The following is a 15,002-nucleotide window of genomic DNA, read 5'->3' as shown; positions in this document are numbered from 1 at the left end:
CAATGATCGGCCACCTGTACACTTGCAACTGAGGAGTTCTGCATAAAAAAAGTGGGATACAGCCCTCAAGGCAGGTGAAGTTAGAGAGTAGTTGCTATTCTTGGCGTGTTCTCCTGCCAAAGTGGATCTGTGCTGAGATTTGCAGTGCAAATTAAAGTTGATTGAATCAATGTTATGTCACCATGAAAAACTCAGTGGTCATGTGCATACAGTTGCTAGCCCCTGCGGTGCTTTCATTGCTGAGGAGCAAGCCCAGATCATTGTGGAGGCACAGGATCAATAATCGTATCACAGTCTTTCCCTGTGAGTCGTGGGTCTATGTGTAGTTCGCACAATACCCGTGTGTGCTGCATTCCCAAGAACATGATGCAGCATTACCTTTCTCTTTCTGGAGCTGTATATCTTTATGACTGAGTGTTTCCTGAGTGTCTGGTAATCATTTTTATGTGGGAGGGGGACATAGGTTTTGTGGATTTTATACCACATGCCTATAAAAAGAAATGCTGAGCCGTCTGAGACCTGCAGTATAATTTTGTTTCATGCTCTGATTCAGAGCTATTGATGCTCTGAATATATGAGACTATCTCCACCAAGAGTAGCTAAGGAATTTCACACCAAAATTCTACTCTGACCTCCCTGTGACAAAGGCTGAGAGACTAATGAATAAGTAAACTGGAAGTAAATTAATAAATCAAAAGCTATAACACCTAACTAGCGGAGACTTTTGTGTTAGTGCTGTGAAGCATGGTCTAGTCATTATAACTAGTTTCCTTTGTGCCTGCCAAATGTCCCAACCATCTGAGAGGTCAGGCGATTGCTATTACAGTACTAGTCACATTTTTCCAGTGTGGCAGTTGCACACGGCGCAAACAGCACAGTTAGCTCGCCATAAAAGAGTGCTATTTAAGCAACAAAATATTTTAATACCTCTTGTGGAATATTCTCTTTAATGAAGCTCTTTCATTAACAGGGACAGTGTGCACAGGATTCAATACCAGATCATGTTCCTGGTGCCCACCAGTTTGGCCTTGCTAAAGGGAGCCACATAGTACTGCTTTTTAATCAGTCTACCGTCAGAAGGAAGTAGGTATATCTTGAATTACACATGACACATAGTCTTGTATTTAGGTGCATAAAAGAGAACAATCTCGATGAAGGAGTGGGGTAGCAGGGTTTCTCCCCAAACCCAGCGCAGACCTTGCCTCTGCCTTAGTTTCTTTCCTCTGCCATTATCAACTAAAGCACCACACCTGGTGGATTGTAACTATGCTACTCTCCCAGGATCTTCTTTAGTAACATAAATTAATAGTTTAACTCAAAATCAGAGTCTCCCAGACTTCCTCTTCAGGCATAGCAGTCCTTTGTGCCCCTTGTGGGCTTCTAAATCTCTCACGGGGTTTTCCTCCTCCCCCCCCCCCCCCCCAAAATATTCCAGCCAGGTCTTATTCCAGAAACTTCTTCCCCAGTTCCCTCTGGATCCCCTGCAGGAGCCCTCTTCTGCACTCACTCCTCCGACCACCTGCCCTGAGAGCTAAGGAGAGTCCCCCTGCTCAGTTTTTCCACCAGTAAGCTGGTTTCCAGCCTTCCCACCCGGCTCTTATATACACTCCCTAGATATCTGTCTATGTGCTAAGAAGCATCTCCCTGATCTTTTCAGTCTCTCCCTGAGCTCAGGCTTCTCTATATATCCCAGCAGGCCTGGCTATGAGTCACAGGCTTCCACCAGGTTAGCCCAGGGCTCATTTCCTTCACCTGGAGAGGTGGGTGGAGCCTTTCACAAGGTGCAGCTGAATCCAATCCCCTTAAAAGAGCCCACTCACCCCGTGACAAGCTGTTTGTGTGTTTCTGATATATGGTATTACTTTTTATTGTGGAATCTCTATTGGTCATGCTTTCAAACATCTATAGTGGGTTATCATTTGCTTTGGTCCTTTTAAAACCAATAACTTTTAGTCTTAAGGGAAGTTTTCTATCTCTATAAAACAAGGATTTGAAAAATATTCTATTTTTATTGTCTAGACTTTCTATCCAGCTGAATCTGAGAACCTATGCCTCTAGTGGCCTGATTTACTACCTGGCTCACCAGAACCAGATTGATTATGCAGCCCTTCAGCTTCATGGGGGACAACTCTATTTCTTATTTGATCTTGGGAAAGGAAAAGCAGTAGCCTTTCACCCGGCTGCCATCAGTGATGGCAAATGGCACACGGTAGGTACCCAAGAGGCTTGAACTCCCCTGCAATCAATTTTGCTTGCCTTAGCCACACATTAGCGTGAGTGTTTGCATGCAGGACTTGGCCACTGTTCTGAAATAATTCAAATACCTGAATAATGAACTTCTCTTTTTTTATTCTTATTAACGGTGAAGTGAGTCCTGCACCTCGTAGCCTATAAAGTACTTCAGCTTATTCAGAGACAATTACTTAACAAAAAGAGGGGTAATAAGCCAAAGCTGCAATCATCCCTTCTATGGGAAAATCCTTCAGAGTGGCCTGGAAACTCTGAGTTTACCCACATGGAGTTGTAAGGATTAGGGCTACTCAGGGCTGGAGTACACCGAACCCCTAAGGTGCCAGTAACATGCACCATGTAACATGTATCTTGATTTGGAGGCAAACATTGTAGGTGCTTCAACAGCTAGGCCTTCTGGTGCTAGCCCTTGTCGATCCGAATAATCACCCAGACATGTGGTTAAGGGAAAGGGGTATTTAACTAGGTCGGGAAGGAAAGGGAAAGGTTGCAAATACCATAGGTACAGAGGCTTAAACAGCTACAGTTCAAAGAGAACAGTAGCAGTTCTTGTTAGAGCCCTGGGACAGTCCAGTCAAGTCAGGGATCTTCATGCCTAGTGCCTGGGTCTCTCTCCAGTCCAGTCTCTATTCAAGCAAATAGGAGCTTGCAGGTTTCCAGGCCAGGCTCAGTTAGTGTCTCTCATTGGGACCTTGCTGCACTGGCTCCCTGCCCAGCCATTGTTGCTCCCCCATAAGCCCTACACAGATCTACGCCCAGCTATAGTGTCTGGCAGACACAGCTTGTTCCACACACGGCTCTGCCCACCCCTGGGGGGTTCCTATCTGCACCCAGCTTCTCTGCAGATCCTCGCTAGTCGTTGCTGCTTCCCAAAGATGCCTAGTCATTTCCTCGTTCAGGGTCCTTCCTCCTACTTGGCCAGGAGGAAGGGGATGTGCAGTGGGTAGGGAGTTGATAGGAAATGTAGTCCCTGCTTAGCAGGTTCATCACAGAATTTTCTGCAGATTCCTCCATCAAGGGGCAGGGGTTGGTGCAATGTAGAGAAAGCGCGTGTGTTGGCCACAGATGTCAGAGAATCCAATGGAGATTCCTTGTATCTCTATACCTTGCCTCTCTCTCTGGTTCCCTGCCAGCAGAGGTCCACTGGACCCCTTTGTCTCTGGGAGGCTCCTCCTTTTGTGAGGAGGTTGGGTTCCACGCTGCACTGGAGCTACACACAAAAGTTAGGACTAACTCTGTCAGCATTAACTTTAGCGTGAATTTTCCTTGAGTCTGGTGGGGAAGACAATATACATCCCATTAGTCCTTGCCCTTCTTCTCCGTGCCTGGAGACCTGAGGGGGCTTCTGTGGGGATAGGTGACACAGAGGTGCCACCTTCCACATCCAGCCTGGGAATCCTCAGAATATTGTCTTGCATGCCTAATACAAGTAGAGCAACAAACAACATAAGCTACCACACAAAGAAAGCAAAGATGAGCTACAGTCAGAGACCCCACAGATGAGCTCTAGTGTATGTTGAGAGGCAGAATATTCCAGAATTATGGTCCCCATCAGCAGTTTTGAAGCTGCCTTAAATATAACTAAAATAGACTAGTTATTTTATTCAATGCATTAAATACTAATAGTAAGACCTTGAAATGCACTCGCAGGACAATAGGCAATCAGTGCAGGCCATGGAGTGTTTGAGTGTCAGTTATTTGGGGATGAAGGCCCTTGAGCGGTAATGCTGTTGCGTTCTGAAATAACCTTAACTTGTGGATGACTTCTAAGAGTAACTCCAAATACAGCATGCTAACGCAATCTAGGCTCTGAAATCATCTTCAGAAATGGAACTTACCCACTCTTATTGTGGTCAGCAGGTTGATACAAACTTTGCTATTTCTTTTAGGTAAAGACAGAGTATGTTAAACGAAAAGGCATAATCACCGTCGATGGACAGGAATCTGCAGCAGTTAATGCTCTGGGAGATGGTAACACGTTGGATGTGGAGGGGAAGCTCTATCTGGGAGGGCTTCCTTTAGATTATACAGCTAGAAATATTGGAAATGTAAGATTTCTTTTGAAAATATCTTTGTTAAGAATGTATAAGAGATAACCCAAATGGTTCATAGCATAAGCTAAGCCCCAACTATCTGGGGTTAGGAAGCATAATTTTCCAGTACAGGTTTCTTTCACCTTTCTCTATAGCATCTGGTACTGGTCACTGACTGGGATAGGATACTGGACTAGATGGTCTGTTATCTATGGCAATTCTGCCTCCCTGTGTATTGTAACTTCACACTTACCTCTTCCATAATTGGACTTACTGTATACAGGCTAACAAAGTTGTTAACACGTTGAATCTGTAATTTAATCAAAACAATGGTTAGAAATACTAGTGATTTTCATAATAACGTACTGAAGCAAATTCAAACGCCTTTAATTTATGGGCTTGTTCTCTGTTCCCGATAATGGCAATGGCAAACCCCTCATTTATTTGCATCAGAGCAGGAGTAGGCCCCTCAAGCATGTGTCTTTGACTATTAGCATTTCTAGGCTGTTTTCTGTTTTGATAAACTCTTATCTATTTTTACTGCTGTAAGGCATCATATACATTTGCGGCACTTTATAAATAATTATGTTGGTGCTTTAAATCCCCGAATGTTCTCTTCAGAGAATCCTTAATTTACAGTGATGTCAGACATTGCTGTGAGAGATCAGCCTGCCGTTTGCCTAGGGTGACCAGACAGCAAGTGTGAAAAATCAGGACATGGGGTAGGGGGTAATAGGAGCCTATATAAGAAAAAGACCCAAAAATCGGGACTGTCCCTATAAAATCGAGACATCTGGTCACCCTAAATTTGCCTTATGTATTAACTGTTATATCTCACTATGCTTAGGTCACTCACAGTATCCCTGCATGCATTGGCAGTGTGATGATTAACAACAAGCAACTCGACAAAGAGAGCCCTGTCTCCATCCTTGCTGTGAATAAATGTTATGCAACAGCACAGGAAGGCACTTTCTTTGATGGAAGCGGGTTTGCTGCTCTAGGTAAGTGTCATTAATAGAATCAATAGCTTATTGAATTAGTGCTCATGAAAACACATCAATTTTATGTCTAGATGCAATGAACATAATTAAATGACACTTCATTCAACTATTGTGTATTCTGGGTATCTATTTCTAACTGACTCCTTCCCCCTTTATGTCCAAGACTGCCCCCTGCCCACTTGCTAATGATCTGGCAGTCTGCAAAGGAGTCTCTGACACAAGTAAAAGACCTAACTCTTCTCCAGCTGAGAAAAGAAACAGTGCTCTGTGTGTGTGTGTAAGAGTTTAAACTGGTGTAATTTAAAGGCTGAGGAATCAGAAGGTATAAGGGAGTGAATTTGAAAAAGGGTAGGGCTCACTTTTCACTTTTCCCATAGATGCTGGAACTGGGGGTGCTGCCACACCTCCTGGCTTGAAGTGGTTTCCATCATATACAGGGTTTACAGTTTGGTTCAATGGCTCTCAGCACCCCCACTATACAAATTGTTCCAGCACCTCTGACTTTTTCTGTTTCCTCAACATATTGAACTACACCAATGTAAACTCCCTTAGATCTACTTAAGCCCAGTGTACTGATGTAAGAGTCTAAATGAGTGAAAGGGAACTTCATTGCATGTAAGGGAATTTTAACTCTCACCACTTTACACATAGTTTTTAAATTTGGATTATAGTCTACAAACAGCTTTCCAGAGCCTCAGCAAAAACCCTGTCCATTCAGGGTAATTAACATGCCTATTAATTATTACAGTTCAGGGCAACTGCACTTGTATTCCCCCTCCATGCAATGGCACCCGCTCTTAGGGTACGTCTGCACTGCACTCTCCTTACACCAATTTATAGAGTATAAATACTGCATGCCCCCCTAGCATGGGTACAAATAGCAGGATAGATGGTGAGGCACTGCTTAGGGGAGTAAAGACATGCTTAAACCTGTGGATAGGTACCCTATACATCTCTCTACACACCCACGCAGTGCTGTTCTTAGCAGTATGGTGTCCTGTGCTACACCACTGATGGGAATCTTTCCTCACTGCAGGGAAAGGCTCAGGCAGTGGGGAAAGGCTTGCTGCTGCTGGAGCTTTTCCATGCTGTCTGCTTGCTGCCAGTCTTTCGTAAACAGCTTCATTGCACCCAGTGATAAGTTACCAGATGATTTTCTCTAAGCAAATACATTTATTCTTCGGGTAAAAGCATTACAGAAAAATAACATCTTAAAAATACTAAAGAACACACACACACACACGTTTACCAGAGATCACTCCCACCATTTCCATAGGATTCTGGCCTGTGTCAGTCCTTCGAACCCTTCCCTAAGGATTGGGACCCTCCCTTTGGACAGAGGGTTCTGTCTGTTTGCTGCATCAGAAAGAAGCCCTTGCATCAGTTTAAACTCTGGCTTTTTATTCAAAAGTCTTTTCTTTGTCTGTTGGCCTCTGGAGAATCCACTTTGAACTAGTATAGGCAAGCCTGCCATAGGAGTTGGTGCCTCTCCGGGGGTGTTTCAACCTTAGAGAATTTGCCCACTGTTCTTAGTCTGGAGGGGCTGTGGTTACCCTACCCCCTGGAATTGCATACAATCCCTGGCCCACAATGATACATAAACTCCGTACAAGACAAAGATATTGCAGAACATTGCCATATCGGTCACATGCCTAATCTTTTACTTTATGCTTATCATTTATTTTTCAGTGAAAGAAGGTTATAAAGTCCGATCTGATGTGAATGTTACGTTTGAGTTCCGCACCATGGCTATGAATGGAGTTCTTCTTGGAATCAGTAGTGCTAAAGTAGATGCCATTGGACTGGAGATTGTGAATGGCAAGGTGGGTTGCATAGGTAGGGGACACTCACTAGGGAAGTTGAATTTAGGGTTAGTTCTCCAAGGCTTGTGCAAAATGGGAAAGTCGGGTGCGTTGAGCATTACATCAGTAATAAGTGATGAAACCAAAAGACCAGAAGACAATGTGATAGAAACAAAGATGTTGCTGTGATTCATAAATACAACATGTAATCTGGGGCAAACTTTTGGTCACAAGGAAGGTGGGTTCACATCATGATGTTCACCACAATGTGAAGCAGCACAGGGACTCCTCATCCTATAATTACTGACCATAGTACCTATGTCAGCCTGAAGAGTTTGTGCTTTCCTTTCTAGTTGGACTAGCTACTATACTGTGTATGTTGTTTGCTGGACCAGCAAAATACCTTTCATATATGTCGGTACTCTTTTCAATTAAGCTAAACTTGCCCTTACTCAAGAACGCTCTTGCAGAAAGTATTTAGTTGCTGTGTCTTAGCAAGAATTTTGTTAGCATAGGTTGAAAGTCCTATTGTTATTCTGAGATGAGAAATTGTCAGGAAATGGAATGAGTCACCATTCAATCATTTTCTTTTAAAGTGAGACTGAAGAGCTTGGAGGAAAGTATATATAAGAAAGTTGGCTTAAGTTTCCCTGTTTCTTTTGCTAGAAGTCTTATTTATTTATAAAGCTAATTTATAAATCCCATCAATTTAATTTTACTTAGGAAAAGAAAATAGTACAAGATTTAGTCCCCTTTTTGGCGACAGTTAAAACAAAGGAGAACTGTAAATCTCTAAAACAGGATTAATGTAAACTGATGAGGCCTTTTAAATTGAATTAAAAACAAATTCTGTGATTACTTTTCAAATATAAATTATATTTTTGAATTATATTTTTTTTCTGGATAAAGCTAAAAGCTAACAACATTATTTAAAACTTTTCAGTGAGTCTGCCTAATGATACTTCAGCAGTGAAGAGAAGCATAAGCCAGCTCAGAATAACAGAGCCCAAAGAAAACACAATGGCTGTTTGAACCAAGCCATCTCATAAGCACTATTGTAATTTACAGGAAATATTTTTCCATTAAGTGTTTTTTTTTTTTTTTTATGGAGGTGGAGGCTTTTATGCCTTTATCTGAGACATGGGGGCTGGTGGGAGTGTCCACCACTATTTCCCCCCCATGCATATCCTCATCCTTAAGGCTTCATGTCCCAACTATCATCTCTTCAATTGTATTGGAATGGACACCTTAGTGAACATACGGGAAAGCGGTAGAATTACCAAAGTATCGTTAGGTTTTTGAGAGTCCCAAAGCTAGTGGGAAAAGTGGGGACTTGCAGGGAAGAATCAGGGGATATGTATATAAAAACATCTCTTAATTTAAATAGATTAAAAAGAGAAAAAATCGCCAACTACAAAAATGACCTAATTTAAGGAGTTATCTGCTAATTTGCACCATGAATAAATAAGTAGTCTAAGCTCACTGCACGAGCTAGGCTTCTGCCTCCTCATGTTAATCCCAATAGTGCCCAGGCTCTCTTGAGAGGGAGCCTGTGGCTATTCAGCTCAGCTCTCTCTGTACATCAGGAAATTTCTCATTATCTGCTACCCAGACAATTTAAAATCTTCCTCATCCAAGAAAAAAGAACCAACTTACATGTAATGCCGTTGACTAGGGAGCTCATCACCCTATTACAATGGAATAACAATTCCTTATCCCACACTCCAATTTATCCATTTGCCGACAATGCTCCCAACAAAAATTGCTTATCTAAATATTGAAGATTTCCTAGAGCTGGCTATGCCTGAAGTCAAGAGTTCCTACCTTTTTTACGGGTACAAAAATGCCCAGCTGCTAGCCAGGCCTCCATTATAGGGAACTGCAATCTTTATGGTTACTACTCCGGGTAATTAACTGTGTTCCAGGTCTCACTGGTCATTATGATTCAGAAAGCTACACAGAAAGTATCTTGCAGCAATCAGTACATAGTTGCCCACTTCCCCTGTACAAAATAAATACATTGCTTTTAAATACATTGCTTTTAAATATTTCCCCCAATTTGCCCTTGTTTAGGGGTAATATTTACATGTTTGAGCGTCAACACAAAAAAGATGTTTTTTAATCTGTTTAAACAAGAAAAGAAAAATGAAAAAGAAATAGAACCATACATTCATACATATGTATCCACACACACATTGGCACTGACCTAGTGGTTTCCCATCCTATACATAACTGCTGCCCCATTGAAGCAATTACTGGACATGATGGTCTTAGTACTCCAGTGTAAATCAGGTGTAATGCCTATGGAGTCAGTGGAAGTACACTGGTGTAGAAGAACCAGTCCCCATATTCATAGCAAACATTTCTATCCCAAATAAAGAATGCCTAACTTGTTGAATGTATCCTGGTTAGGTTTAGAAAATATTTTAATAAGGATTAAACTCCATCTATTAAATTGATTGTTGTGCTTTGGTTAATCGTCAGTCATTTATTTAAAAAAAAAAGAACTCTTTGCAGCAGCATGAATGTGCTTTTATTCAGTCAAATTGCTCCACATGTTCTTACTGTCTGTGTCATTATTGGCATCTGGTTATTTGTTCAGGTTTTGTTCCATGTCAACAATGGAGCTGGCAGAATAACAGCCACATATGAACCACGAGGTGCAAATAGCTTATGTGATGGAAAGTGGCACAAGCTTCAAGCAAACAAAAGCAAACATCGTATTGCTCTGATGATTGATGGGAATTTGGTTCAGGCTGATAATCCCCACATCCAGTCAACATCTGCAGATACAAACAATCCCATTTATGTTGGAGGCTATCCAGGTATGTACGGTAGTATTTCTCTCTCACTAAATAGCTAACTAGGCAGTTCACAAACTGCATAGACCATAATAATTTAGTGAATGTAATGTGAGATCACAGCTATGCTAAGAGCCTATTAACTTTTTTGAGTTTCCGGAATTTACTCTGTTGAGGATGGGTTAACTCCGGTCATGAAAAATTGATTCTGGCAGAAATTCTTTTAATATGGATTTATTGAACTAGATCAATTGAACTTGGCACAAGAAGGTGTACATTTACACGTCCCTGCCAAGTCTCAACCCTAACACTGGAGGAGAGGTGTACCTTTTGAAATACTTCCCTCCCTTGGGGTTTCCATGGAATGGGGCCACTTTTCAATCTGAGATGACACAGGATCCTCACTTGCGGAGCATCTTGTGAGGGTGTGCTGTATTAACGGGCATATCAAGGCATTCCCCCTCGCCCCACCATCTGTGTAGGCATTTATACCACACTCACCCCTACTTGTGGCCATGCTACATGGCTAGGACGATGCATTATGAGGCTGTGCTTGTCCTCTGAGATCCCTCCCTCTCTGCAGTGGAGGGGAGGTTGCCAACTACTTGGTGTGACACTTTCTCTGGGCGCCCGGAGAGAGTGGGTGACCTTGTTACCGCTCTGCCTTAGTAAGAGAGAGACTTGCTGATGCTAAGCTGAATGACAGCTCCCCGTAATTCCCATTTGTTAGGCACCCCAGACAGATTTCTCAGGAGTCTGCCAGCCCTTCCTTTGCCTTGCAGGTAAAGCTTGGTACACCCCAGAGCCCGAGCCCCCTTGAAGAATGCTCCTCCTTGGTATCCAGCCCCTTCACTGGACACTCACAGTAATTACCAAGTCTGCTGCCTCCAAAGAGACAGTGTACACACTAGGTTACACACCAGCATTCACACTTTGCTTAATGTTACAGCACTGAGACAAACTTGTTTATCAACTCTGCCTGGTTACTTGGTTTAAACGTATTTTTAATACACACATGCAACTCTTGCATTACACCCGCATGTAAATCTCACAGTGCTTATGATTAAGGCTGCGCGTCTGTCACAGAAGTCACAGATTCCATGACTTTCCGTGACCTTCATGACTTCTGCAGCTGCTGGTGCTGGCTCAGGGGCTGCCTGAGCGGGGGCAGCCCCTGGGCCAGCAGCAGCAGTTTGGGTGTGTGGGAGGGGGCTCAGGGCTAGGGGCAGGGGGTTGGAGGCCCTTACCTTGGGGTGGAGGGCTCCCACTGGCATGACCCTGCAGCTTCTAGGTGGCGGAGAGGCCGGGGGAGCTCCGCACTGCCTGTGCCCACAGGCCCCGCCCCCGCAGCTCCCATTGGCTGCAGTTCCTGGCCAATGGGAGCTGCAGCAGCCAGCGCTTGTGTCCCTCCGCTGCCTAGGAGCTGCAGGGATGCAGAGCCTGGTAGGGAGCCCCTGCCTCCCCTCCTCCCCCCCCCTTACATGACATTTTTGATAGATAAATACTATGACAAGAATGTGTTAGATGTAGTGAGTTAGGAGTTGCCCTTACAAGACCGTGACACCTTTACAGTTGGAACTGAGGTGGTCATACTTGCGTCTGTGAGGGACTGTTTCTACAGGCCAAGATAGACACCGGGTGTAAATTTATCTCTAAGTCTCATTTGCTCTGCACAATTTCCTTTTTCATATAAATATTTATTGCCATTAAATTATAATGCCAAGAAAAATAGAGTTTAGTGCTTTTAAGATTAAACTGTACTGTAGGCCATAATTTGGGTTAGGCCAAATTTTGCATTGAATTTATCCATTAAAAAGATTACATTTGTAACATCAGAAAATTGGCTACTTTGCAAGCAGGGTGAATATATTTATTTGTAGCTTTTTAATACCTTATACTTCTATTGAGCCTGAATAGATGTCAGACGATGATGAATTATTAAACAAAGTGGGAAATGCCCACGTAAATTGATCTCTGAAACAGTAGTTATTATTAGAACAGATAGGCCTGTGACAGGTTGGACCCCTTTGTCGTCCATTGGAAAAACACTGGCATTCCAACAGGGATTGGGGGGGTTCCAGTACCATAGAATCATAGAATATCAGGACTGGAAGGGACCTCAGGAGATAATCTAGTCCACCTTCCTGCTCAAAGCAGGACCAATCCCCAGATAGTTTTGCCCCAGATCTCTAAATGGCTCCCCCTCAAGGATTGAACTCACAACCCTGAATTTATCAGGCCAATGCTCAAAGCACTGAGCTATCCCTCCCCTCCAGGTGGATCAGTCACATGTCTCCGGGCAGGGTCGTAGCAGCCAATACTTGTAGGCTATCTTGAGCGTCCACAGGAAGACTAAACTCTTCCACAGTCCTTTGTTGTCTTGCTGATGGGCCATCAGCCCTGTCTGGCTTTGCATTGTTGTACCGAAGGGCTAGTTGTGCGTGACACCCAAAGTAGCACATCTGAAATATAGATACATGGTCAATATTCCTAACTTCAGATACAGAAATGAGACGGGAATACGAACTGGATAATCACATTCAGTAAATCATAACCTTTCCAATGATATCTTACATGAGCCATCTTACACAAAGTATATGTTATGCCATATCCATATCATAAGCATATTTCCATAAAGAATAGGGAGTGTAACGTCACTAGGCCTATTTGTTATGAAGAGTTTCGATTGATGAAATCTACAGAGCAAATATGATTTTTAAGCATTTGGAAAGCTTTAGGAATAATACTTTGCACTTGTACAGAACCATGTGTGTTGGAGCTCAAGATAGTTTACAGCTATTAATGAATGACTCCATCAAACATGGCTACTGCTTGATCTCCTAGGATTCCATGGAAGGTTTTATGGGGGTTGTGTTTGTTTAAATGGTGCTAATGCAATAGTAATTGTTCCTCTAGCAACATTCCTCTTGGAAATATGTATCATAGGTGCAGAGAAGGGAGAAATTCACCCACCATAGTGCTGCAGTAAGCATTCAGTGCACTGTTTCACCTCTTGCATCATGCAATAGAGCTGATCTCTGTAAACAGTTCCATGTAGTTCAGCATGAAGGGATGGACTGGGGGAGTGACTAAGGCCAAGGAGGACAAGGTTATGCAGATCTAGCAGCTGCAATGTCCTGGTAGAAGATATACTGGGCTCCAAACCAGCTTGTTCTGTAATAGTGATTGTGGCATGGCTATCGCCTCCCTTCCCGCGGGCTGAGGTGGTTTCTTTCTCCTACTGCTGATTGGATTGCCCGTCTAGTTTGGCTGGTGCAAACCATGTGGCAGTTTTTGAAAACTATAAGCCTGAGCATGCAAGCAAAGAGCACTTCCTGAGTTGTCTGAGCATCCTCAACTCCCACTGATGCTGGGGGAATCTGGTGCTCTGCTGGCCCTATTTTTATGTCCAATGATTTTTATTAATAACTTCTAAGCCTGGCACTTGCATCATTCTTCACATGCAGCTTCCGTCCCCTTCCAATAGAAGCAGATTCTAGGTATTTCATATTTTCTTTTTCAGCTGATTTGAAGCAAAATTGTCTGACAAGCAAGAGCTCGTTTCATGGGTGTTTGAGAAACCTTAAGCTGATTAAGGGCCAACAGGTAGAATCCTATGACTTCAGTCAAGCCTTTGACCTGCGTGGCGTGTTTCCTCATTCGTGCCCTGGGGCTGAGCACTAAACTTCAGAGAAGGATTTTCGGATCGAGATGGGTTTTTAAATTTCTTAATGAAGAGGTGATTTTTTTTTTATGAGAACCCCAGGGGTCTGTTACTTTCCAACTCAGGACAAATATGTTTTAGAAGAAGTTCTGTGCTTATATTTTTTAACTAAAACCGTTTTATACAACCAATACCTCTGCTAAAATGTTAACAGCATTAATTGGGTATTTTTCTTTTTTGGAAACTTTATTAATCAGTGTTTACAAGGCGTGTTCTGTTTGCTTGACAGTATTTCGTTGTATTTTATATTGGTCTTTTATAATAAAAATAAATTTGGACCAATATTCATTGTATTATTCCATGTGGTGTAGTAGTTGTACATTTTAATTGTAAGAAAAGAACCAGCTACTATGACGTGCAATACACAAGAAGATACAGTCATCCAGCAGAAGGCACAGGAAGCTAATGGCATAATTGTGACGATATAAAGCAAATAATGCTAGTATATAGAGTGCGACTTAACAGATGACTGGAATCCTTCTATTTATGTTTTCTCTTTCATATTTGTTTTCTCTGTTAGCTTTTATTCCATTCCATTTTGCTCAATACCAAACATTTAAGGTTCCTGCCATCCCTTAGTCAGTATAGAAGGGGAGTTACAGATTGGCTGAAATGTCACATGGTCAGTCGGTGCACAGGCAGCAACTGCATGGTGTGGAGAAACGTGCACCATACTGTGCATGGTAAACCAGACACCTCATTTCCCATGCCAAAGGGAACAGAGACTAGGTTCTGCATTTCAGGCAATGGTGTTGAATACTAATCCACATTGAACAGCACAGCAGCTATTTCCTTTGGAAGCCAGTGTTGGGGTTGGGGGTCCATCTGGTGCCTTGCAACTCTGCAGATCTTAGGCTGCTGAGTAAGTCTGCATTTTTTGAGTGGCCCTCTCACACCTATGGTTTGCCTAGTGCATTTTCCTCTGCCTGCATTCAATACTTTGCTTATGTGTTGAAGCAATGGGACCTAAGCTGATGTTTTTGGGATACCTATTCACACTAACCTAAGCAGAGAGAACCAATTCATTTCACTGACTAGATCACTGAACAGTCATCAGATGGTAATGACTTGTGATTCCCAGGATCATGGGCTTTGCTCTCAACCATGGATCTACTGTAGATATGCAAGCTTCTTTATTATGTAACTCTCCTTTGTATTGTTTAAAAAAAAAATCTTTGTTTGCCTTCTAACATTTTGTTTGGATTTCTCCTTATTCATTTTGGGCCTAATTCTGCCATTTATTTAAAAGTTGGTGAAAGCCTGACTCTACTGAAGTCAATGGCCAGTGAGGCCAGGATTTCAGCCTGTTAGCAATAATCTTACTCCCTAGGTAGTCCAATGGGACAGTTGTGGAGCAGAGCAAGAGTCGGCAACCTTTGGCAACTGCTGGC

At 42.7% G+C, this 15,002-nt stretch overlaps 1 protein-coding gene across 1 annotated transcript in view; it reads left to right on the top strand.

Annotated features, from left to right (window-relative positions):
• Nucleotides 1-14,739, top strand: part of LAMA1 (laminin subunit alpha 1) — a 146,972-nt gene extending 132,233 nt beyond the window's left edge. Inside the window, exons 57-63 of the mRNA XM_054020536.1 lie at nucleotides 971-1,083; nucleotides 2,020-2,209; nucleotides 4,140-4,298; nucleotides 5,131-5,284; nucleotides 6,974-7,107; nucleotides 9,689-9,911; nucleotides 13,411-14,739. Of these exons, the coding sequence (XP_053876511.1) occupies nucleotides 971-1,083; nucleotides 2,020-2,209; nucleotides 4,140-4,298; nucleotides 5,131-5,284; nucleotides 6,974-7,107; nucleotides 9,689-9,911; nucleotides 13,411-13,571 (1,134 nt within the window). The 3' untranslated portion in view covers nucleotides 13,572-14,739. The remainder of the gene's footprint in view (nucleotides 1-970; nucleotides 1,084-2,019; nucleotides 2,210-4,139; nucleotides 4,299-5,130; nucleotides 5,285-6,973; nucleotides 7,108-9,688; nucleotides 9,912-13,410) is intronic.
• Nucleotides 14,740-15,002: the final 263 nt, after the last annotated feature.

This window comes from Malaclemys terrapin, chromosome 2 (assembly GCF_027887155.1).
Source record: "Malaclemys terrapin pileata isolate rMalTer1 chromosome 2, rMalTer1.hap1, whole genome shotgun sequence".
Taxonomy (NCBI): domain Eukaryota; kingdom Metazoa; phylum Chordata; order Testudines; family Emydidae; genus Malaclemys; species Malaclemys terrapin.
The sequence above is the reverse complement of the archived record's forward strand: the minus strand, read 5'-3'. Positions and strand labels throughout refer to the sequence as shown.